At 58.5% G+C, this 22,802-nt stretch overlaps 1 protein-coding gene across 1 annotated transcript; it reads left to right on the top strand.

Moving 5' to 3' along the window:
• Window positions 1–9,183: 9,183 nt before the first annotated feature.
• On the top strand, window positions 9,184–15,329 carry WFIKKN2 (WAP, follistatin/kazal, immunoglobulin, kunitz and netrin domain containing 2). The gene is made up of 2 exons (XM_025859141.2): window positions 9,184–9,697; window positions 12,413–15,329. Exons 1-2 carry the CDS (start codon window positions 9,497–9,499, stop codon window positions 13,931–13,933), a joined length of 1,722 nt encoding a protein of 573 aa, XP_025714926.2. The 5' UTR covers window positions 9,184–9,496; the 3' UTR covers window positions 13,934–15,329.
• Window positions 15,330–22,802: the final 7,473 nt, after the last annotated feature.

Here is a 22,802-nt window from a genome sequence, read left to right as displayed (position 1 = left end):
CACTTTCACAAACTGAACGAAAGCACAGGGCAGTCCCTGACCTGTTGGCCAAGCCCCTCCACTGAGCCACTTCCCTGGGGGCCCCCAGTCACCAGCAGCACATGGGCCATGCCCGGCGCCCCCCGTTCTTCTCCCCTGTCCCTCCGGCCTCGGCCCGAGTAGAGAGCCCGCCTCCCTCTGTCCTATGGGGTACGAACCCATGGGCTCCCTGAGAGCGCTTTGCTCCAGGCTGCAGGGCCTCCCTAAGCCTCCCTGCCCTCTCCCCATCACCTCTTTGCCACATCGGACCCTCGCCACCTTTCAGAGTCCCAGAGGTACAGTCCAACCTTACCAGTGAGTCCAAACTCCTCACCACTGTCTCTAAGCCCAGCAGGGTCTAGCCCTTGCATGCTTTGGCAGCCTCGGCCACTAGCTACTTCTCTCTCTTTCTGTGCTCCAGCCACACCTGCCTTGCTGTGGACCCGGTTAAGACTCTCCTCACCTCAGTTCGACCCTGCTTCCTCTGCTTGACCCACTCCTTCCCCTCCCTGGATGGCCCCAGCTTCCTGGCCTCCTTCCTAGCATGCACCACTCGCAGTTGGATTCCTGAGTCTGTAATAGGCTGCTCCACCTTTCTTCCCACGTACACTGTCCACTTCCCCGAGTGCCAAGTGCAAAGACTGTACCTGGTTAGTACCCCAGTGCCTCATAGAACACCTGGCACACAGCAGGTATAAAATCCATGTTTCCCGAGTGTATGAGTATTGAATGGCAACCCCTTTCCCTGGGGCTGGCCCCGTACCCCCTCCAATTGTCCCAGCGTGTGGTATGTTGTCACCTGCCCAGCAATTCTGCTCCCACCGAAACCACCTTCCCACCGCTTGCCTCTGTGTCTGGGGCTCCGTCTCGATGCAGACTTGGGACCGTGGACTTGAACATGCCCCCAGAGCTCTGCTCTCACCTGACACTGGCCTCTTTTTCTTCCTTAGGGCAGGGTTCAGTTGTAAGGACGTCACTGTCAAGGCGGGCTAGTGAAAGGTCCCTTCCGAGGGACCTCCTTTGCTCAGCTTCTCTGGGGGTTGCAGTAGCGAGCAAGCTCTGTTTAACAGAAAGCGAGTCATGTCCTCTGTGTGCAGAACACCCTACCAACTTCCGCTTCCAGGGCCTTTGGGGCTGGCTCAACCCGGCTTTATCATAGCCCACTGGTACCCCATAGAACTGCGGGGTACTCTCTGAGAACCCATATCCGTCTTTATCTAACAGCACATTGCCCTGCAGAGCAATTGACTCCAATTCTAAAAGCAGAGGCTAGTTCACAGTGTAGACAAAACCAGGAGCTGCAAGAATGAGACACCCCACCAGCTAGCAGGTCCTAGGAAAGGCTGCTGTGGCGGATGCTGTGGACAGCCCACCCAAAGCCACTGAGGACTCCTTTCTCCCTTGCTGCAAAGCCAGAGCCATCGCCCTCTGGACTCCCGTGCAGCTAGAGTCATGAGGGACGGTGCTGGCCGATGTGTGATGGTGGGCGGGCTCTCAGGAGGAGTCCCCTCCCCGAAGAGATGCAGGCAGCTCCGTGAGCTTTGGCCCTTCCCCCTAATCTGGGTCCGGAACGAGGCAGTATCTAGGGGGGCAGCCATCATTGGATGTGAGGAACAAGAGCCACGTGCTGAGAGAGACAGAAAAGATAGGAGCCAGCGCCCTGGGAATTAGCCAGGCTGCCTCGGACCTCAAGTAAACTAAGGACTGAAGCCACAGGGCTCAGGGTCTCTGTTACATGCTGCTGAACGCACTCCTGATTGGCAGTTCTTTTGTCTGTGGATCTTTAACCCTCGGGATCATTGGACTCCTGCAGCCCAAATGTGCGTGCTCAAGCCTCCCCCATCCCCAGGGGCCATGGCAGGGACTGCCACCCACTGTGACTCCTCTGTCTCAGGTCACCTGCACCAAAGGCCAACTGCCACAGTCCCCATGGGGCTGGAGCCGCACTCCGGTAACCAACACGCCCCGGGGCCTCTGTTACCCTTCCCGGCCGCAGGGGCCCGAGTCCCTGCTGCCAGCCAACTCCGGGTCCCAGGCAAGATAAGCAGTGTCTTCAGGGTTCACCGTGTGGTCCAGGCGTGGGTTCCTGGAGGCTTACTTTTCCTGGTGGCGTCCTGCAGTAGAGTTTCTTGGACATTTTGGGCAGAGAGAACGGCCTGAACAACAGTATGGACAGCATGGTACCCACAGGTGAGCAGCTGCTCTTCTCTGCCCAGGACTAAGGCAAACCGGGAAACTGGACTTCTCTGCTAAAACTAGGCCAGTCGCAGGCCAACCCGGAGGGCTGGTCACCCTAGTGGGACATCGGGAGAACACCAGCTGGACCATCAGGGCGAGCAGTGAGGCTGGGAGGTGGCAAGAGCAGATCTCAGAGGGCTCTGGAGGCCGTTCAATTCCGATTCTGATTGGGAAGGACCTTGAAAAGGTCTAGGCAGGTGTATTCATTTCTAGAAGGCCGCAATCAAAGTATCAGCAGGCTGCGGTCTCCCTGGAGGCTTTGGGGGAGAATCCCTTTCTTGCCTCTTCCAGCTTCCGGTGGCTGGGGCACTCCTGGGCGTGCGGCCACATCACTCACGTCTGCCCCTGTCTACATGTGGTCCTCCCCTCTTCGGCATCTCAGATCCCCCTCCGCCTTTCTCTTATGAGGGCACCTGTCACTGGATTTGGGGCCCTCTTGGATAATCCAGGATGATCGCCTTTCAAGATTCCCTCTGCAAAGACCCTTTTCCCAAGTAAGATCACATTCACAGATTCTGGGGGTTAGGACATGGACATGTCATTTTTGGGGGGCCACCATTCAAAGCAGGGCAAGTGACATGTTCGAGTTTGGAATTTGAAAAGATCTCTCTGGAAGTAGGGAAGAGCATGGCTGAAGAGGGCCTCGTGGAAGCCTGGGGAGGAGCCAGGGGACGCATGCAGGAAGAGTGGCGTGGGGGGTGTGGTGCACCCCATGGGGCACCTTCCTTCCGTCTCCAGGGCTGTCCACGTGATGCCCAAGCCTTGTCCACCCAAACAGCCCAGGGCTGCCCCTTGCAGACTCTAGGCTCCTTCTCCCCCAGAGTGGTTGGCAGGGCCCAGGGATGGGCATACCCTCCCTTGCCTGCCTCCAGCTGGTCTTTGGAGTTCTGGTTTCCTGCCCCAGGACAACTGGTCTCTCTCAGGTATGACTGACAACCAGGAATACTCACCCCTGCTCTGCAAGGGCACCGGCTGCTTGACGGGATCATCCCTTTATTCAACATACACTGGTTGAGTGCACCTCTCCGCCTGCCACGGGTTCGAAGCCCAGTCTGGGTGATAGATGAGGCATAAGTCATTTCAATGCCACGTAAACTGTGCCCAGGGATATCACAGGCAATCCCAGGAAGGTCACGGGCCCAGGCCACACTCACAAAGGGCTTCAAAGGTGGATTTTTGATATTATCCCTGAACCAGTTGACACCCACGTGAGCAGTGATATGTCCTGGCAGCGTGCAATGATTAAACCTTGCTACGGGTTTTATAACGCTGTTTTGGCTTTTTGTTTTGTTTTGCTTTTTCATTGTAAAAACAACACCAGGAACAACCCCCCCCCGCCACACACACACACACACACACACACACACACACACACACAACTGAGAAGTGTCGAGGGCCTTCCTGAGATTGGGAAGGCCTCCGGAAAGGCTTGGGGCTTCCAGGATAGGCTGGGAAGGAGTTGGCCTGGAGAAGGGAGAGTGTCCATGGCAGAGGACAACATCCGAGGGGCTGACGGGGAGAGACAGCATGGAGCTCTGAAAGAGCACTGTGGCAGCTTCCAGGGTCTGAGAGAAAGAGGAGCAAATGATAAGGCTGGGAAAGGAAACTGAGGCAGAAGTTTGCATTGGTCCAGGTTAAATAAGTGCTTTGGCTTTCATCCTGAAGGTGTGGAGAAGCCTTAAGGAAGCCATCTTTAAGCCGGAAGTCTTGAAGTAATGATCCATCCGGGAAAGGCCTGTTTTTTGCGCCCCCCACCCCCCACCATGTGGTACCCCTGCAGCGGGGATGAGAAATGCATCTGGTTTTAGAGAACACGTGCCCCTCTGCACAGCAGTGTGCAGGTGAGCAGGGAGACCCGCGGGTCTGAGACCTTCTCATTGCTCTCTCATCTGGAGGAAGAAAACAGTAAGGCAGAGAGGGAGGGAGCTTGTGGGTGGAGTAGCCGGAGGAAGCTTCCAGGATAGGGATGGTCTGAGCAGGAGGTAGGCTATGCCCTGATGCGTGGCGGTCCCATGGAGCCCCCGGGCCTGGGAAGCGTGGAAACACGGTTTGCCGCTCTCCCCCAGCAGAGCGGAGAGATGGACCCACAGCAGCCCCGCAGTCCTGTGGCTTTCTGGCTTCTTCACTCCCGTGTTTGTCTTGGCTGAGAGCTGCTCAGGGCTTTTTGAAGCTGAGTCCGTGAAGGCAAAGCTGGAGGAATCAGGACACGGGATCACAGAGGAGGGAGCTGGAAGCAGCCTCAGATGCGAAAGTAGAGGTGGTCTCGCAGTGGGTTGATGGTGGACCAGGCTGAGAACCCAGGACTCCTCACACAGTGCTCAACCTGAGTGCACGCTGCTGCCCAAGTGGGCGAAGGCTCTGACACAGGGCTGAAATCCACTGAGCCCTTGATGCCCACCTTCTCCAGGAAGGCATCTGGGGGCTCACAGGTGCCCAGAAGTTGTGTCTCCTGTTCTTGCTTCATGACACACAGATCCGTTCAGACACCAACCAGCTTCCAGGGCCTCGGCACCCCCAGCAGGGCCCCCCGGCCCCAGGCGGGGGTCTAAGGAGGCCTGGCTGGCCTAGGGGGTTGGGCCAGGCCCGACCACAGCCAACCCCGTAATTCTCAGATCCGGATTCAGTGTTGCCTCCCCCGAGGCCCAGTGGGGACCCTCCCATGTCCTGCTCTGCACAGACGCAGACAAGTCACGTGTCCCACAGCTGAAGGCCTCCCCTGTCCGCCTCCACCATCTGCTGAGGCCCCATAATTATTCCAAAACCCGGTGCAGTCTCACTCTGAGGGGAGAGTTCACATAGCCCTGTAATGTAACCCAGGCCTGCGGCCGCTCAGACAAGGGATCCCCAGCTGGGTAATGAGCTGCCCGCTTTATTGAATTCCCCAGCTTGGGTCTGACTAATCATTGCCTTTAGCCGAGGCTGCCTGGGCCTTCTGAGAACCCATCTGAGCACTCTTGCTGGGGCCTTCTTTGGCCCTAGCACCCTGATTCTTGCTCCTTACGTTCTTCCTCCTCCCAGATATGTTGAAATTAAGGATCAGGGCAAGGGGGTTCCCAGGGCGCTGGCCTTCCCCAACCGTTTGGGAGAAAGTGTGGCTGCCTCAGGTCTGGGGGCCCAAGCCGTGGACCAGAACAGGCTGCTGGTTTGGCTTTGCTGGGGCTGCCCCAGGCAAAAGCAGGACCTGCAGCCCCGCCCCCATCCCATCTACCAAACCTACTGACTTTCCTTTCACCTCCCCTTTCTGGAGGCCTGGGCCCCGCAGAGGGAGGGCCTTGGCCAAGGAGGCCGCACTGTGGGCCAGGCCTTTCCAAGGGGGAGTGGACGAAAGCGCCTTCTGTGCTCCGTCTTGCAGACTCCCGCTCAGGCTTCTGGACCCACCCCACCTCACGTCTGCAGCCCTGGGCCTCTCTCCCCCTGCCTGCCCCCACCCAGCGCTCGTGGGGACCTCCAAGAAGGCCTTCACTAGTCTTATCATGGGTTTGCATGCTGTGTTTTCTCTGTGGACAAGGACGGTTGTTCCTCTGTGTACCCAGAGTACTAAGCACATAGTGGGTGCTTTAAAAACCATCAAGTAAGGAAAGAGGAGGAGATGCTGTGAGAGGTAAGAGGTTTGGTCCGTGCGTGAGCGCCATGGCATCCGGGGGGCTGGCGTGGCACCCCCGTCGTCCCCACCACGCGTGTGACTGGTCTCCAGAGGGGAGAGGCCTGGCCGATTGGGAAAACGATGTCCGCTGTGTTGTCCTGTCCAGGCCCCAGTGGCTGGGAAGTTGTTATGTGAAGGGTGAGCCTGAGGTCAAGGGTCACGCAGAGTCCACTGTCCGGGGTCACTTCCTGCAGCTGCACCTAGAGCTGGCCTTGAACCCCCCCTGGAGGGTGTGAAGGGGCCGTGCTCCCTGTGGGAGGGGGAGGGAGCTCTTCTGAGTCTAAGGCAGAGCCCAGCCCTCTTGTGACCACGCTGGGCCCGATGTCCCCCGGGCGGGGGGGGAAGGCAGGTGACATCTGCTCAGGTGACAGCCCCGGCTCTACTTCCCCGATGCTCATGCTGGCAGAAGGGAGGCCTGGCGGGGGGACGGTGGGAACCGGCCGCAGAGCCCCCCCTTCGGTCCCAGGGGTGTGGTGAGGGTGGGCTGCCTGCCACCCTCCAGTGCAGACCGAGGTAGGACCGCCAGATCTGAGGAACTGTGGGAGGGGCCCAGGAGGAGACTTCAAAGCGGTACCAGAACAGCTTAGAAACACGCTGGGTTGGCGGGGCGGCCAGTGGGGGCCTTTCTGGAGGCTGGAAGTGTGCATGGCTTGTGTGAAGAGCACAGGACTGGGGTCCAGGCGGGGAGGGCAGGGCGTGAGCCGCGGGGCCCTGGGCAGGCCCAGCTAGCCTCTCTGTGACTCGGTTTCCTCTCTTGTACAATGGAGCTCCCAGCGACACCCCCCAGGCTCCCTCCTGGGGCTGGTGGGAGGGTCAGCGGGATGATGTAGGTGCAAACGCTGTGTGGGCTCCGAGCCCTGATCAGATGTTATTTATTATTCTGAGCTGTGTTTTGGTGGGAGACTTGGAAGCGCTGAGAGGGAGAGCCGGGGTGTTCTAGGCCCCTTTTCTTCCCCGATGCTGTTTTGAAAGTTCTCAGAGTGGAATGGCCAGAAATGGGGCCCTAGGCGGGAAGGAGGCCCGTGGCTCTTGACAGGGCCGAGCTGGGCGGACCGAGGCCTTTCTCAGTCAACCCCGAAGAGAGAGAGAAAACAAGCGAGTGAGGAGCAGGTGGGGTGGGGGAGCTTCCCCTGCTTTTCTGCCCACCCCCTGCCGGCCACCTCGGCTCCGGCTGACCCCAGGCCCTCCCATCATCACCTCTAGTGGTCTCAGGTGACTCCCCAGAGATCAGCCTCCTCTCCCTGGACACTTGTCCTCACGTAACAGGGCTGTGACCATTTTTCTAAGTCCTGCTTAGAAATTTGTCACCATCCATTCCCCTTTGTGGTTTCAAAGGAGGCTGCGTAAGCTGCATTCGTCAAGCGCGGGGCTGAGGCCCTGCTCCCAGCGGCGGGAACACGGGTTTATGAAATTACAGGGAATTCAAAGCAGCCGGCGTCGCCCGCTGTCTGGCTTCATTACCGGGCCCGGCCTCGGAGGGAAGTTTATTCCAATAATTTAGGGGATTAGGATCTGACACCCTTCATTAGCTCTTTGACATAAGCAGAAAAGACAGATCTTGCAGAATGATCCACACGATGGGGAAGACTTGGTAGAGGTGGGGAGAAGGCAACACACACCCCCCTCGGGGAAAAGCCTGCAGGGCAGAGAGAAGCCTTGTGCCGCCTTTTTACAGTCAGATGAGATGGTGAATCCTAGCCCTCAAGGGGAGAGTGGACCTGGAAGAGGAGGGACCTGCGTTCAGGACTCAGTTTCCCCACCTGTGAAATGAGAACACTGCTGGGGACTTTCCAGGTCCCTCCTGGCTCTGATGTGGGCTGGACCCACCCCATCTACTATCCCTGGGACGCAGCAGCTCAGTTCCTGCTCCTCAAAACCTCGGTGGTTTGGCCTTTACAAGGTACCTCTCTCTTGCAGGGATCAGTGACCCCGCTCCCTCACACCGTCTGGGGGTCAAGTGACCCATGCAAATACGCCTCGCCAGCTCACTTTTCGGTAGTGTTTGAGGTACCTGACATTTCCTGCCATAAGGGAGAGAAATGGCCCCCCACCCCCTCCAACGGCCGCTTCCAACTCTTTCCCTGTGCCCCCCAATACAGCATCTGATGTTTCCACAAACTTCTTGTCCCACCTGTAAAAACCAGAGTTGAAGCTGTACCTTGACAGCAGTTCTGACAGCCAGGTGGGCGGAGGGGGGGGTCCAAAGGCCCCGGCCCGCACCCCGCAAACTGGCATTTCCCGTGTTAACGGCGGCATCCCATAGCTGTGCAACGGGGGGTGAGTGGCTTAGCCTCTCTGGGCGTCTTTTCCGCCATTCAGCAATGAAGGTAGTTTGTCGTGAGGATGGAGTGTCGTGATGCACACAGAGAGCCCGGCACACACCAGGAACCCGGTAAGTATTAGCAAGTGGGACGATTCTCCCTGCCCGCGGTGGCTGACCTTGGGCGAGTCGCTGGCCCTCTCTGGCCCTGAGCCTTCTCCCTTGTGAAGTGGGGGAACCCAGGGGACGGCCGAGGTGCCGGGCATACAACAGAGCTCAGGCACCGGCCCAGGGGTGGTTAGCAAGGGCGGCCGCTGCCCAGCGCCGTCCTGAGACACCCCGTAGGTTTTCTTGGAGCTGACGAGTGTGTCAATCGAGGAGCGAGGAATGTGATACGTCCCGGCAGCTGGGGGAGCCGGAGCATATCTGGTATGTGTCTCTGGAATGATTTGGGGAAAATTCACCAAAGTTGGAACTTGAGACGCGAACTGCCCGGGGACCGAGCGATAGGGAGCTGTCCGTGCGCACCCCGCCCCCCCCCCCCAGCAGCCCCGCAGAGGGACCTGGTGCGGGGGTGGGAGGCGGCGGACCCGGCACGGCACTGCTGCTCAGGCCCGCCCTGGAATGGCCGTGAACTTGTTGTTTTTCCACGTCATTTGCTCTCAAATGTACTATCGGGCCAGGCGATGCTAACCCTGCGGCTGCAGGTCCCTCCTTGTAACAAGCGATTGTGTGTTCTTCAGAGGTGGCCACGGGGAGGAGGGGGCCTGGCCCGAGGAGGTGGGGGAAAGGGAAACAAACCGCTCCTTTACAGGGAGCTTGCGTGTCCTGGAGCCAGCTCCCCCCCAAAGCACATGCCATTTCTGGCCCTTGAAGGGGTTAAAGGCCTCCTGGAGTCAAAAACAAGCAGGTGTCCCACCGTGCCAGATACGCCCGCCTAAACCGCTTCCAGCTTTTTTTTTTTTCCCCCTTCTGCAACAAGTCTGTGATCAGCCACGGGACAGAGGAGCCAGCAGCCTGCCTGTGACAGGCATCAGGTTAGCTCGCTCCCACTCGGGTGGCGCGCCCAGGATATAAATCCAGGCTCGGGCCCCTGCCGCGGCTCTTCTCCCTGCACACTCAGGAGAGGGAGTTTCCTTGCAAAGACCTTTCCTTTATCTGAAGCCGCGCAGCCCAGCGGGCTCCACTGACTTGGTGGAGGCGGCCGCGGCGGCTGCGAGGAAGCCCGCCGGGGTGGGGAGGGCAGGTGTCTGCAGCCCAGAGAAGGAGAAGGCCCCGGTGGGCCCCAGCCCCTGGCCCCGTCGCAGGGGAGGTCTCGAGCCACCGCAGACCGCATCATGGGGCCCCTGGGGTGCTGCCGGCTCTGGTCCCGCTGGGCGCAGGCGGCACTTCTCCTGCTGCTGCTCGGGGCGCCCCCAAGGGGCCTGGCACTGCCGCCTATCCGCTATTCCCATGCGGGCATCTGCCCCAACGACATGAACCCCAACCTCTGGGTGGATGCCCAGAGCACCTGCAAGCGGGAGTGTGAGACGGACCAGGTGAGTGGGAATCCGGAAGCCTGACGTGGACCACGTGAGGGTGTTAGTGGGAGCCGTGGGCTGGGGAGACTCAGGAGCCCCCCCCACCCCTGGGAGGATCTGGGAGCGGGAAGGAAGTTGGGCCCCAGTCCACATAAACAGGGAGTGATGTCTGTCCAAGTCCGAGGCCCAGATGAAGAGGTGGGTGTGATATATCCAAGTTCATCCTGGGGTTCCTGGTCTCATGTTTGCTGAGGGGGGCTCTGAGGCAGCACCGGGCCAGGCACATCGTGGGGACTGGCACGACCCTTCAGCCCCGCCTCGATAGGTGACAGCAGACACTCAGGACATCGCAGTGAGCATGACGAGGTCCCACAGCCAGGGATGGGAGGGTGGGCTTGGCACCTGCGTCTCTCCGGCAAAGCTGAGGCCTCCGGGCCACCCCCGCCCACAGGGGTTCGCACCCTGACCCTGAGATCAGGCCAGGCTGATGGGGAGAGTGGGCAGGAACAGCTCTGAATAGACCCCCTGGTTATCCCTGGGAGGGAAGCGGACTGTTTCAACCTGCCAGATTCCTCGGTCCTCCCTTCTGCTCTCGTTAGAACAGCCTGAGGCAAGCAGCGCAGGCCTGGCGCTAGGGCAGTTCTCTCCCAGCTCCCGAGTCCCAGGGCCATCCCTGCCACTCCCTTCGGGTGATGAAGAAGAGCCTGCTGGTACCTAGCACCTGCCTGGGCAGAGGTGCTTCCTGCTGGCCCGGCCAGTTCCTAGGGCTCAGGGCTGGGCTGGGCAGCACCAGGGAATAGAAGAGACGCTCCATTTGCCAAACGCATGTAGGCTACAGAAAAGCTCATGACTGCCCTGCGGAGAGTGGTGTCTGCCCCCACGGTGTCCAGGGTACAGTTGTCAGACCTCTCAGGCCAGACGCTGCCAGTGAGCAGTGGTGGTGCTGAGGAAAGGGAAGACGGGGGCAGAGCGCTCCCATTCAGCTGAGGTCATGAGGGTCATTGGCTATGTTTGCAGGGAAGTCTGTTCCACTGGCATGGGCTGGCCTGATAAATCAGGTAGGGTGTGGGACAGTGAGGCTCTGGCTGATGTCGCATGTCTTGGGGAAAAGGCACCTGTGTGGGGCTAGGGACTCATTTGCCTATGGGTATATTCTGAGCCCTCAAGCAAAAACTGTCCTAAGGATTCCTTCTAGGTTTCCTGGGCCCAGAGATACCTTCCCCCCCTCCCTCCCACCCCAACTCTGGGGACCCACACCTTCATGGACCTCAGGGTCCTAAAGGAGCTCCCTGGGCCTGTCTCTTAAGGAATTTTACGACCCTCAGGCCGAAGAGCAGGTTCTCCTGTCTGCTTCCAGTCTCTCCTGCCCTCTATCCCCCACTGGGTCTCTCACCCTCAGACCCCAGCTCTGAGATCTGCCCATCCCTGTCCCAAAGCCTCCCCTGGCGTGGCCTAGAAGCTTATGCCAAGCAAGGACTGCAAAACAAAGTCCCCATTCTGAGCCGAGAGGGGGAAAACAGTAAACAAGTCAAGCGGGCAGTCTCCACACAGCTCCGGTGGGGGATATTTCCCCCTCTTAGCTGATGTGGAATGTCAAAGAGGCTGAAATAAAAGTCGGAACCACAAGAGGCCAGCCCTAGTGGGGAGCAATTCCCAGAGCTACTACCAGGACGGAGGATTAGGAGCGTTGCCCGCCTGCCCAGTGGGTACGAGGTGTTATTGTCGAAAACACCACGTGAAATCCTTGTTTGTGTCGGTCCCAGAGCATGTTGCTAATTTCGAGGAATTAAACTAATGCCTTACGTGGCTCCACAGAGCATCAAGGGGGATTACAGCCCTAGTAAGTCCTCGCTGACGGCTTTGCTGACCTTTGCCACCCAACGGGGCTGTTTTCCTTGTGGATGTCCCCCACGAAATGTCGCACACGTCAGAGCTGAGCACCTGGGCCTGGCACAGCCCTCCGTGGTGGGACCTGGCGTCCCGGGCCTGTCCCGCCTGCCCTTCCCCTGGGCCCTGAACAAGCGTGGGCCCGCCACGGAGCGGCTGTTCCTGATGCGTGTGTGGCCGGCCTCAAACATCTGTCCCAGAGGTGTCCGATTTTTCCTTCTTAGGGTTTGGCGTGACCTCTTCAATTCGGCCAGGGCGTCCTCACCCCAGTGGAAAAAAGAGAGGCAGGGCTCATTTGTTCGCACCTAGACCTCCTTTGTGGTCACCCTATGATGTGGAAGAAGAGATCTCCCTTCAGAGTCCCATCCACCTGGAGCTTGAAGCCCTTTTCTGCCACTTGCCCGCTCTCGGGACTTGGGCGAAACTTCTCCAAGTCTCTGCACTTTCATCTATAAAATGGTAGTCAGAGAAACGTCCCCTCTGGGAGGTACGTGGCCTGCCTCCTCTCACACCTACACCTCACACCACTACCAGCTGTAGCGGACCTCAGGCAAGTGGCCTCACCTCTCCGTGCCTTCGTCATCACTACCTGCGAAGTGAGGCTAATGGTTCTGCCCACCGCCCAGGCCTGTGATGAGCAAGAGAGAAGCAGACAGGTACACACGTTCTTAGAAGAAGGCCCAGCAGATAGCAGGGGCTGCGTATCTCCTGTCATCATCCGAATGTGCGGCTCACCGTAGGTGGTGAGCACATACCAGTTCCCTTCCGCAGACACGGGGGGCGGGGGAAGCCGGGGCACGCGTCCTGCTCCTCCATGCTCAGGCCTCTCCCTCTGGCTCCCCGCAGGAGTGCGAGACCTATGAGAAGTGTTGCCCCAACGTGTGCGGGACCAAGAGCTGTGTGGCCGCCCGGTACATGGACGTGAAAGGGAAGAAGGGCCCGGTGGGCATGCCCAAGGAGGCCACCTGCGATCACTTCATGTGTCTGCAGCAGGGCTCCGAGTGTGACATCTGGGACGGCCAGCCCGTGTGTAAGTGCAAAGATCGTTGTGAGAAGGAGCCCAGCTTCACGTGCGCCTCCGACGGCCTCACCTATTATAACCGCTGCTACATGGATGCCGAGGCCTGCTCGAAGGGCATCACGCTGGCCGTCGTCACTTGCCGCTACCACTTCACGTGGCCCAACACCAGTCCCCCGCCGCCCGAGACCACCGTGCACCCTACCACGGCCTCCCCGGAGACGCCGGGGCTGGATATGGCGGCCCCGGCTCTGCTCCACCACCCTGTGCACCAGTCGGTCACCGTGGGTGAGACCGTGAGCTTCCTGTGTGATGTGGTGGGCCGGCCCCGGCCCGAGATCACCTGGGAGAAGCAGCTGGAAGATCGTGAGAATGTGGTCATGCGGCCCAACCACGTGCGCGGCAACGTGGTGGTCACCAACATCGCCCAGCTGGTCATCTACAACGCCCAGCCCCAGGACGCTGGCATCTACACCTGCACGGCCCGGAACGCCGCCGGGGTCCTGCGCGCCGACTTCCCGCTGTCCGTGGTCAGGGGCGGTCAGGCGGTGGCCACCTTGGAGAGCACCCCCAACGGCACGGCCTTCCCCGCGGCCGAGTGCCTGGAGCCCCCCGACAGTGAGGACTGCGGCGAGGAGCAGACCCGTTGGCACTTCGATGCGCAGGCCAACAACTGCCTCACCTTCACCTTTGGCCACTGCCACCGCAACCGGAACCACTTCGAGACCTACGAGGCCTGCATGCTGGCCTGCATGAGCGGGCCACTGGCCGTGTGCAGCCTGCCCGCCCTGCAGGGGCCCTGCAGAGCCTACGCGCCCCGCTGGGCCTACAACAGCCAGGCCGGCCAGTGCCAGTCCTTCATCTACGGCGGATGCGACGGCAACGGCAACAACTTCGAGAGCCGCGAGGCCTGCGAGGAGTCCTGCCCCTTCCCTCGGGGGACCCAGCGCTGCCGGGCCTGCAAGCCGCGGCAGAAGCTCGTCACCAGCTTCTGTCGGAGCGACTTCGTCATCCTGGGCCGCGTGTCCGAGCTGACCGAGGAGCCCGACGCGGGGCGGGCCCTGGTGACCGTGGACGAGGTCCTCAAGGATGACAAGATGGGCCTCAAGTTCCTGGGCCAGGAGCCGCTGGAGGTCACCCTGCTCCACGTGGACTGGAGCTGCCCCTGCCCCAACGTGACGGCGGGCGAGACGCCACTCATCATCATGGGCGAGGTGGACGGCGGCATGGCCGTGCTGCGGCCGGAGAGCTTCGTGGGAGCGTCCAGCAGCCGGCGGGTCAGGAAGCTGCGTGAGGTCCTGCACAAGAAGACCTGCGACGTCCTCAAGGAGTTTCTGGGCTTGCGCTGAAGCCCCGCCCCCCCTCCGCCCCTCCCCGGCCCCCTCCCCGGCCCTCGTCCACCTACCCACCCCCCAACGCCCCTCAGTCCACAAACTGGGCAAGGTCAGGCTCGACAGTTGTAGGCCAGTGGGGAAAATCCACCGGAGGTTCTTAGAACAACTTCTAGTCTTGGGCTCAAGAAGGGGTCTGTATCTTCTTTAGCTGAGGGGGACCAAAGGAGAAGCCACCAGACACCTGCAAGCTATTCTTGATGACCAGTCGGTGGGGCGTTGTGACCCTCTCTGTGCTGGTCAGCCGCCTCTGCTGGCTCTCCCTGCCCCCAGCCAGCTCCTAGCCAGGCTTTCGGAGGTGGCGTATGCACGGTCATGGGAATCACAGAATGAATCGGTTTGCAAAAGTTGTAGGTGGGGAGAGAAAGGAGGGACCAGGGACTCTTTGGACAAATTCCCCAGAGCCCCCTAGATCACTAGGAGCAGAAACCACTTCATTTTAGAGCTTGTGGGACGCAGGGAGCGGGGGGGACGGGGGGCGGGGGGAGGGCATGGTCTGACCCGGCACACCCCTTGTCCTGAGGCGGTGGTCAGCCCGTGCTTCGGTCAAGTGGGCCCTGCAGTCTCTGAGGCCACCATGGCACCAGCAGAATACACATCCTTCATGTTTCTCCTTGGCTTTATTGGTTGGTTTATTGATTGTTGATGTATTAATTTAGCTCTGTTCAGTCCGACTCAATGGACATTTTCTGAACACTTTCTGGGTACCAGGTGCTAGGACACAGATATTAGTCAATGCCCAGCTCCTGGTGACTGAATGTGAATGTCCAGCCCCCAGGGTCCCTGCCCCCCCCCCCCCCGGGAAGCAGACCCATGGCTGGCCTTCCCAACTGTCAAATGGTCCCATTGAAAGGACAGTGTGCTTTCATCTGCCACTGGCTTCCTTGGACAGAAGGCAGATAGAAGCCCCAGGATCTGTTCTGGTGGGAAGGGAGATAAAGGGAAAGTCCAGGTTGGGATGGGGAGCAGGGTGAAAGAAGGGAGGGAGGACGGGTGTCAGGCTTGGGAAGGAAAAGGAATGTTGCTCGATGCTCCCATCTGGTGGTGGCCTTGGGAGCTGCAGGGACCCGAGGGAGGCTCTAGGTGAGAGCTGGGAGGGTATGTTTGGGAATGTGGCAGCTTGTTGATGACTTCTCGTTTCTGGACTTCCTGTGCAGGTCCAGCCACCCCCCCACACACACACACACTAGATAAATGACTTGGGAAAGCCACTGTCAGCTCTACATCTGCTCCCCCATTCCCTCCTCCGCCCTTCTTTCTGTCCAGGCCCCTCCAAAGGAGAAAAGATCATTGTGGGGCATCCTCGTTTCTTCCTCCAATGTAGGGAGGAAGGTACCAATTAAAAATTCATAGTATCAACAGCCCTTCTTGTGTGATTTGTTTGGGTTAATGAGTGTGTGTGGTGGGGGGAGTGTGTGTGTAATTTGCTCTGGTGATCAGGAGGGAAGTCTGGCCAATAGGACCATATTTGGGTGATGGAGGGACACGAACATTCACCCCACTTTGGAGCTCTGAGGCTCCTTAACTGTGGTGCTCTCCCCAGCTCAGGAAAGCTAAGGCCAGAGAGGCCAGGAAATGTCTCCCAAGAACACAGAGGCAGGAAGATTGGGGACTTAGGCCCAAATATTCTAACTTATGTCTCAGGCCCCCTGCCCGTCACGACAGCATGGCGGGCCAGGGGCAGACTCCGGACCCTGTCACTGATGGTGTTGTGTTGAGAGGCACAAAGCTGGAGGAGACATGAGCAGGGCAGAAAGAGGTGGGCCACCCAGCTATAGCTCCCCAGGGGGCTTCTGGGTGAGGCCTGGTCGCAAAGCCATAGGCGTGCTCAGAGCACAGGGCTCAGTTCCCAGGATGGAGACAGCAGCACCTTTGGCCTCAGGTGCTTGGGACGGTTCCCTATCCCTGGAGATGTGTTCAGGAGCCTGTGGCCATGGCGGCATGCCTCACAGCTCGTCTGGCCCTCAGGCTGCAAGCCAGCCAAGCTCAAGAGACACCTGTCCCCTGTCCACTTCCCTGGGTCTTCCCGGGCCACTGCCCCAAGGAGGAATGCACACCCAGCCCCACCCAGCCTGGCCCGGTCTAGCCAATCCCTCCTTAGAGACAATTCCTGCAAGAAGGAGGGGGCCAGCATGGGGAAGGCAAGCTCCTCCGGGGCCAGAGGAGTGCGAGCTTCTCAAGTCACCTTTGGGGAAATGCTGAACACTAACACTTAGCCGCCAGGAAGGTATGAGTACTAGCCACGGGCCCCTCCCTGCTTGGGTCAGAGAACCAGGGAGGTGAGGACTCAGCCTTAGAGGCCTGGGGACATTCTGTTGCACCTGCTTCTAGGCTGAGATGGCCCAGTAAGTAACACACTAGCTTAGAGCCTGATGGGTCAAGTGTCCACGTGCTATAGCGTCTGTCATCTCCCTTCCTGCACTGACATGGGGCCTAAGCCCTGTGGCTGCCTGGTGGAAGTGTGACATTCAGGGGACATCGGTGTCAGGGCTCCTCCTCACCAGCTCGCAGCTCCTGGGGTCCCTGTCCTTCCCACTCCAGCCCCAGCCCGGCAGAGGGAGAAAGCCCAGCTGGTGCCGCCAGACCCACCTGGGTCTGACGCTTCCCCGGGGTCTCTCCACGTCTCAGTCCCCTCATCCGTAAAACAGAGGGTAGTAAGTGCACTTCCTGGAGACTTGGGGGCGCTTGGCCCTATTAACCTTGCCAAACTGAAAAGCCTAGGGGACAGAGCCTGGCACAGAGCGCTGCCCCAGCGCCCTCCTGGCCCTCAGCAACCGCCTGGCTGACAGCAGGCCCCCGGGACCTAAAGCCCTCGCCTCCTCCTGCTGGGCCTGGGATTTCACCCTCAGTGAACATACGGCTGCGGGTATTTTAGTCTGTTACTCGCAGAGCACATCCAGAAGGATCACCCCGCATGTTTGGGCTTTAGAAGATACAGGCACTTAGGGAATGGGCATCTATTATAATGTTGGACCTACTACGACGTGGCATGTATTTCTCTGTCCTTGAAACCAAGCTTGAGTCTCTGATCCCTGTTACCCAGGTGTTACACAGTAACTGACCTCTGGTAGGTGCTCCATAGAGGTTGAACCGAATTCCCAGGGTCTGGTTGCTGGGGGACCTTGGGGAGGCTGCCCACCCAGTTTGGGAGATTTGGCCCCAGCCTGGGCCCCAGGACACAGGGGGATGGAGCCGCCCCTACAGGTCTGAGGCCAGACTCACCTGCCTTCCTGTCTACACTGCACACTTGCTCCTTCCCTCCTTGCATCTGGTGGCTCCCCTCCCTGTCCTGCTCCCGCTCCAGTCCATCTCTGTTTGCCTCTTCAGAGGCCTGGTCTGGCGCCGGCTGTCTCCGGACCAGCCCGAGGCCTCTGGGGCAGGACAGCTTGGCTTTTTCCACCCTCCGCCTCCCCCAGCACCTCGAGCCTCCTAGGACACTCTGCTCCATTGTTTGGCCAGCAGCTCCATAGTCTGACGTCACCCCCTGGACAGTGGGGCCAGAGAGCAGGGACCAGGGGTGGAACCTGAGGAAGAAAGGGGGAGAACAAACACACAGCCACATGGTGATTTCCTTAGGTGGGGGGTGCGGGGCGGGGAGCACCCAGGGTCCAAATGTCGGGTTATAACATCAGCACTTTGCAGGCGCTCACCATGGGACAGGCACCAGACATCATCTCTTGTCTCCATCACGACTCTATAGCACAGAACACTATTATGTGGGTGGGGAAACTGAGGCTGGAGGAGACAAGAGATTTGCCCAAGATCACCCAGCTGCCACGTGGCAAAGCCAAGACCTGAACACAGGCAGTTGGCTTCTCTCAGTATGTGACACACACACACACACCCTGTTCTGGGCTGGACAGTGTGGAGTCCCATCAGGACCCCAAACATCTCCCAAGAGCCTGCCTGCCATCAGCCACCCCGGGGCTGTCTTCTGACCTTGCCACGTGACACGACATTTTGCTCACACATATAAGCGGTCATGGCCTACATCAGTCTTATGCCCACTCACCCTCCCAGACTCAGCTCCCCCCCCACCCCGGGGGAGCCTCCGCTGTCCCCCAGAGGCAGCAAGACCCTTCCATTGTCTGTCTCCCTCTGCACGTGCACCACCCAGGCTGGAAGCACTGCCTGGGGGCTCCCGGAGGTCTGAGAGGGGCCCAGTCCCCAGGGCTCAACAAAGGGACAAGGGGCTTGCTGGAGGAACGATGGGTCCTGGGACCAAGGGCCCCGAGGCGCACTGGAAGCCTGCAGGGCTGTGGAGGGGCTTCCCTGGGGTTTGCCCTGCTTTTTCCCAGCTCTACTTCCTGATACCCTCTCTTCTTCCTTCTCCTCCTCCTCCCACCTCCTCCAGGAGTCTAAAGTCTCTCTCCCGCTCTGGGAATGTGTGATTAATATAGGCAGGATGGGTGGCAGGGCTCCTGGGTCCTATTCGTGGCTGTGGCCTCATTCTGGAATGTGCCCTGAGGTCAAGTGACACTCATCTCTCAGGCTGTGTCAGGAGGAAGGAAGAAGAACCCTCCAGCTGGCGTTCTCCCGAGGGAGACGGAAGGGCAGGCAGGTGGGCAGGCCTACCGCCCCCCTCCTTCCCGCCTCTCTGGCTCCCAAGCTCTTCAGCACTTCTATTTCAGGGCTGGGTAAGAATCTCTGTGTCCACATCCCAAATTACCCCAGGACAGGGACCTCTGGCATCTGGCTCCCCAGCGACACCCTGGCCAACCTCCACCCCCCTCAGGTGAAGGGAAAACAGGACTCAGCTCCAACACCTCCTGGATTGGACCCTCTTGGAGGTGGGGCCTCTTCCCAGCATGTCTGTCCAGGTGAGGGCAGTGAGCGTTTTCTGCCCTTTTTCCAAGTCTTGATACTGCGGGATGAGGATGTACCCATCCTGATCATGTGCGCTGTCTCCGTGTGAGAGACACATCCATTTGTGTCTGAGGATGGGGACTGTTTTGGCCCCTTTCTGTGCGGGCAGCCAGGAAGCAGAGAGGGGGCTGGGGCCCTGGCAGGGTCCCTCAGCGGGACAGAAACACGACACCCAAAGAGACGGAATAGGCAGTGCTCACAATTCTGATCGGGCACTTTATTTTTTTATTTTTTAAAATATTTTATTTATCTATTTGACAGAGAGGGACACAGCGAGAGAGGGAACACAAGCAGGTGGAGTGGGAGAGGGAGAAGCAGGCTCCCCGCTGAGCAAGGAGCCCCATGCGGGGCTCGAACCCAGGATGCTGGGACCATGACCTGAGCCAAAGACAGACGCTTAACGACTGAGCCACTCCAGCGCCCTGATCGGGCACTTTAAATATGTTGTCCAGTTTACTCCTTTACCCCTCTCTGAGTGATGTTACTATTTCCCACCCTAGCCTACACCATGCAGGAGGGCAAAGACACTATGTGCTTGGTTCTCCCCTGTATGTTCAGCATGAGGCCTCGCCATAGAGGGTGTTCGAGAAATACTTGTGCAATGAATGAATGAATGAGCAAAGCAAGCCCTGTAGATCTTATGGAGGAAGACACACCTCAAAGGTATTATTTTCCCTCTTTTACAGATACTGAATCTGAGACTCTAAAATGTTTACAGGAATCTTGCCCCAGGTCAAAGGGTTAATAAATGGAAGAGCCAAGATGCCAGTTCAGGCCTATCTGACTTTAGTGCCTATAGTCTTTCCAGGGCGACCTGCGCCAGCCAGCCAACCCTAACCCTAACCCTAAGCCGGCGGCCCGCCCGCACCTGCACTTCTCCCCACCCCCCACCCCCCAGCTTGGCGCCCCCCACCCACTCAGCAGCCGGGCCTAGGGCTCCGCGCTGAGCTTGCACAGCAGCCTGTCCGGGCTAAGAATCCGGTGGCGGCCTGACGGTGGCCGCCGTGCTCCCCCGGCCACGCGTCCACAAAGAAGGCGGCCCCGCAGATGCCGAGTGTGCCGAGCAAGCAGAGCAGCCGTGCGTCCCCAACAGCAGGAAGGTGGCCAAGTGCGCTATCCCGCCGCGCGGCCTCCCGGCGGCCCAGGCAGGAGCTGACAGGCACATCTCAGAGCAGGTCGTGGCCACTGGCCGGCGCAAGGCCTCCCAGTACTGGTACACGGGCGGGGCAAGCTGGGGTTCACCAGGCCGAGAGCCACACGAACGACCTGGTGTCTGAGTACCGGCCAGGAGGCCGGTGCCCAGGAGGGCGAGTTCGAGGAGGCCGAGCTGCTAGGCTGCTCACCCCGGACCGCCTGGGAAACACTTCTCTTCCTGTCTGAGCCCATGAACCTGACTTTGTCTCAGATCCTAGCTGACCGCTGACCCCCGAGCCCCACTCTATGTCTGGCCTCTTCGAGCTCTTCTAACTTGGACACAGGCACCCCCTCCTGAGCCCCTCTTCACTGGTGACCCAGCAAGCCCCACCTTTAACCCCATGAACCTTCCTTCACTCTGACCTCTCCTTCACCTTTGACCTCCCCTCCCCCACAAACCCCATTGTGCCCCCCAGACCTATAAGTCCCAGGTTACCTTCAACCCCTCCCCTGCCGAGCCTCCCCTCACCTCTGACCTTGCCTCCCCTTTGACACCATGAGCCCCACCTCCCCTCAGACCGCCTTACCACGGGCTCCCAAGAGCGCCCCTCCCGTTTCTCCCCCCAACTCCCTCCCCTCAGCTCTTGCCAACCTGGGTTTTCCAGGAGTGCCGCTGCAGGAGAAAGCAGCCTTGGAGTATGTGAGCAAAAGACACCGTGCCCTCAAAACTCCCCACTCTCCTCCCCTCTACTTCACTCACAATAAATAAACTGTTGTTCTGCTCCCCAAAGAAAAGAGGTACGCAGGTTAGCACCCACACACCCAGACCCATCGGGCGGTGGCACTCAGGCGAAGCTGGGTTTATACCTTCTGCTAAGTATGGTGGAGAGGGGCTGCCCATAAGGAGACGGAGGGAACCAGGCCGAGTCCTCTCATGGCCCGGCACGGTGCCCCTGAGAGCTGCGGCCGTGCTCCTCCCAAGAACCAGTCTACTAGCGGCTCAGTTCCTCCACAGCTCTTGAGAGACCTAGACTGCCGCTGCCATCTTGTTTCTTGGGTGGAAGTGCTGACCGAAGGTTATGGTTATTGTTATGGTCATTGCTGCTCAAATTCAATTGCAGAAAGGGGCACCAGATATTTTAGGCCTCAGGGTCTCCAAATCTCCTCAGTATCCAGGGTGGGTGGCTTTGAGGAAAGGTCAGAGTGATGGAAGGATGGAAGGGCATGGGTTCTTGAGTCAGACTGCCTGGACTCACACACTGGCTGTATGACTTGAGGTGAGTTAACCTCTGTGGGCCTCAACATCTTCATTTGCAAAATGGAATAACAGTCGGGTCAGTCCTGGGTCTGGTTGCTCCAGTTGGCTGGGGATACTGGCTGTTTCTTGTTCTTGCCCATGGCTGAACAAGAGCCAGGATGTGAGAACAGGCTCCCTTCCCCAAAGCTGCCCTTGGACAGCAAAGTAAGACCAGATGCAATCCCTTCTGCTGACAAAGGAAGAGTTCAGGATGAAGGTAGCTGGAGAGGAGGGGGGAGAAGAAAGAAGGAGAGAGAGAGAGAGAGAGAGAGAGGCTCTAGGCTGTGCAGCTGGAGACCAGCAAGCAGAAACAAAGTCGAGTAATGGTGTCCACGGAGGCCCTAAGAGCGCTTCTCCATCCTTCATTCCTGGCTCCAGCACCTCAGAGCATGGAGCTGAGCTCTTACCGACCTCCTACCTCAAGCATCACTTCCCACCTCAATGCACCACAAGGGGCAACAGAATAAAAGGGGAAATAGCCTTAGAGTCTTGATGTGACCAAATAACTCAGCCTCAGAGCGATCCCTACAATAATCACAACCAACAATTTCACCTTATGACCCTAAGGAGAGGAGAGTGCTGGTGTTCCTGGATGAGCGCAGCACAACCTTAGTGAGACTTACGCACATGGTGACCCACGTCCACCCCAGAAGGTGGGTACCCTTTGCCAGTTAGATGCCCCGGTGGCAGGATGAATAATTTCAATTACTAAGAGCTAACAGCACCTAATATGTGCTCATACAGTATCTCATTAAATCTTCACAACCCTGGCAGGTATTTATTATTTACCACCATTTAATATTCTCTCCATTTCAGAGATGATGAAATTGAGGCTCACAGAGATTGAATCATTTGCCCAAGGGCCCTGGCCAAGCAGCAAACCAAGCCTAGGTTGGTATAGTGACTCCAAAGCCCGTGCATTTAACCCCACGGACAGCATCTTCCACCACAGAACAGTGACTTCTGGTTTCCTCTCACTTCTGCGTCCTCTCTTCTCCCTGCTAATCCACAGTGAAGTTTCACTGCCTAGGATTCTCATGAAAATGCATGTTTTAAGGCCAGCTGACCTCCGCTAAGAAGGCTGAGCACATGCCTTTGAGGCTAAGCCACAGGAAGAGAGAGGAGAGAGGAAGATAGGCGTTTCGAGCCCTATCTCACATAAGAGTGGAGAGAGTTCTGGTGATTCCCTATGGGGAAGAGGATTATGCTTAATGCGCTCTATAGCTTACATAATCCTCACACTGCCCAGAACAAGTAGGACTTTTCAGATAGGAAATCTGAGGCTGAGTAGGTTTAGCAGGACATGGCTATTCAGGGTGCATTGGGATTCAGTTCAAAGTCTTACTCCAAAGCCCATATTCTTTCTTGTACAGGGTTACTGGGAATAATTTTATTTGGAGGCTTAATGAGGCCCCTCCACTCCTCTAGAACATTCTTAATTAGTTCTTAGCAGTTACCAAGGATTCTGTAGGGGAAATTGTGGGGCCCAGACCTCTGTCCCTGCTGGAGAAGGCGGGGTAAGACATAGAT

Source organism: Callorhinus ursinus, unplaced genomic scaffold, assembly GCF_003265705.2.
Source record: "Callorhinus ursinus isolate GAN/ISIS: 27379988/994484 unplaced genomic scaffold, GSC_fseal_2.0 scaffold52, whole genome shotgun sequence".
In the NCBI taxonomy this organism is placed as follows: Eukaryota; Metazoa; Chordata; class Mammalia; order Carnivora; family Otariidae; genus Callorhinus; species Callorhinus ursinus.
Note: the sequence above shows the minus strand (reverse complement) of the source record. Positions and strands in the feature narration are given on the sequence as shown.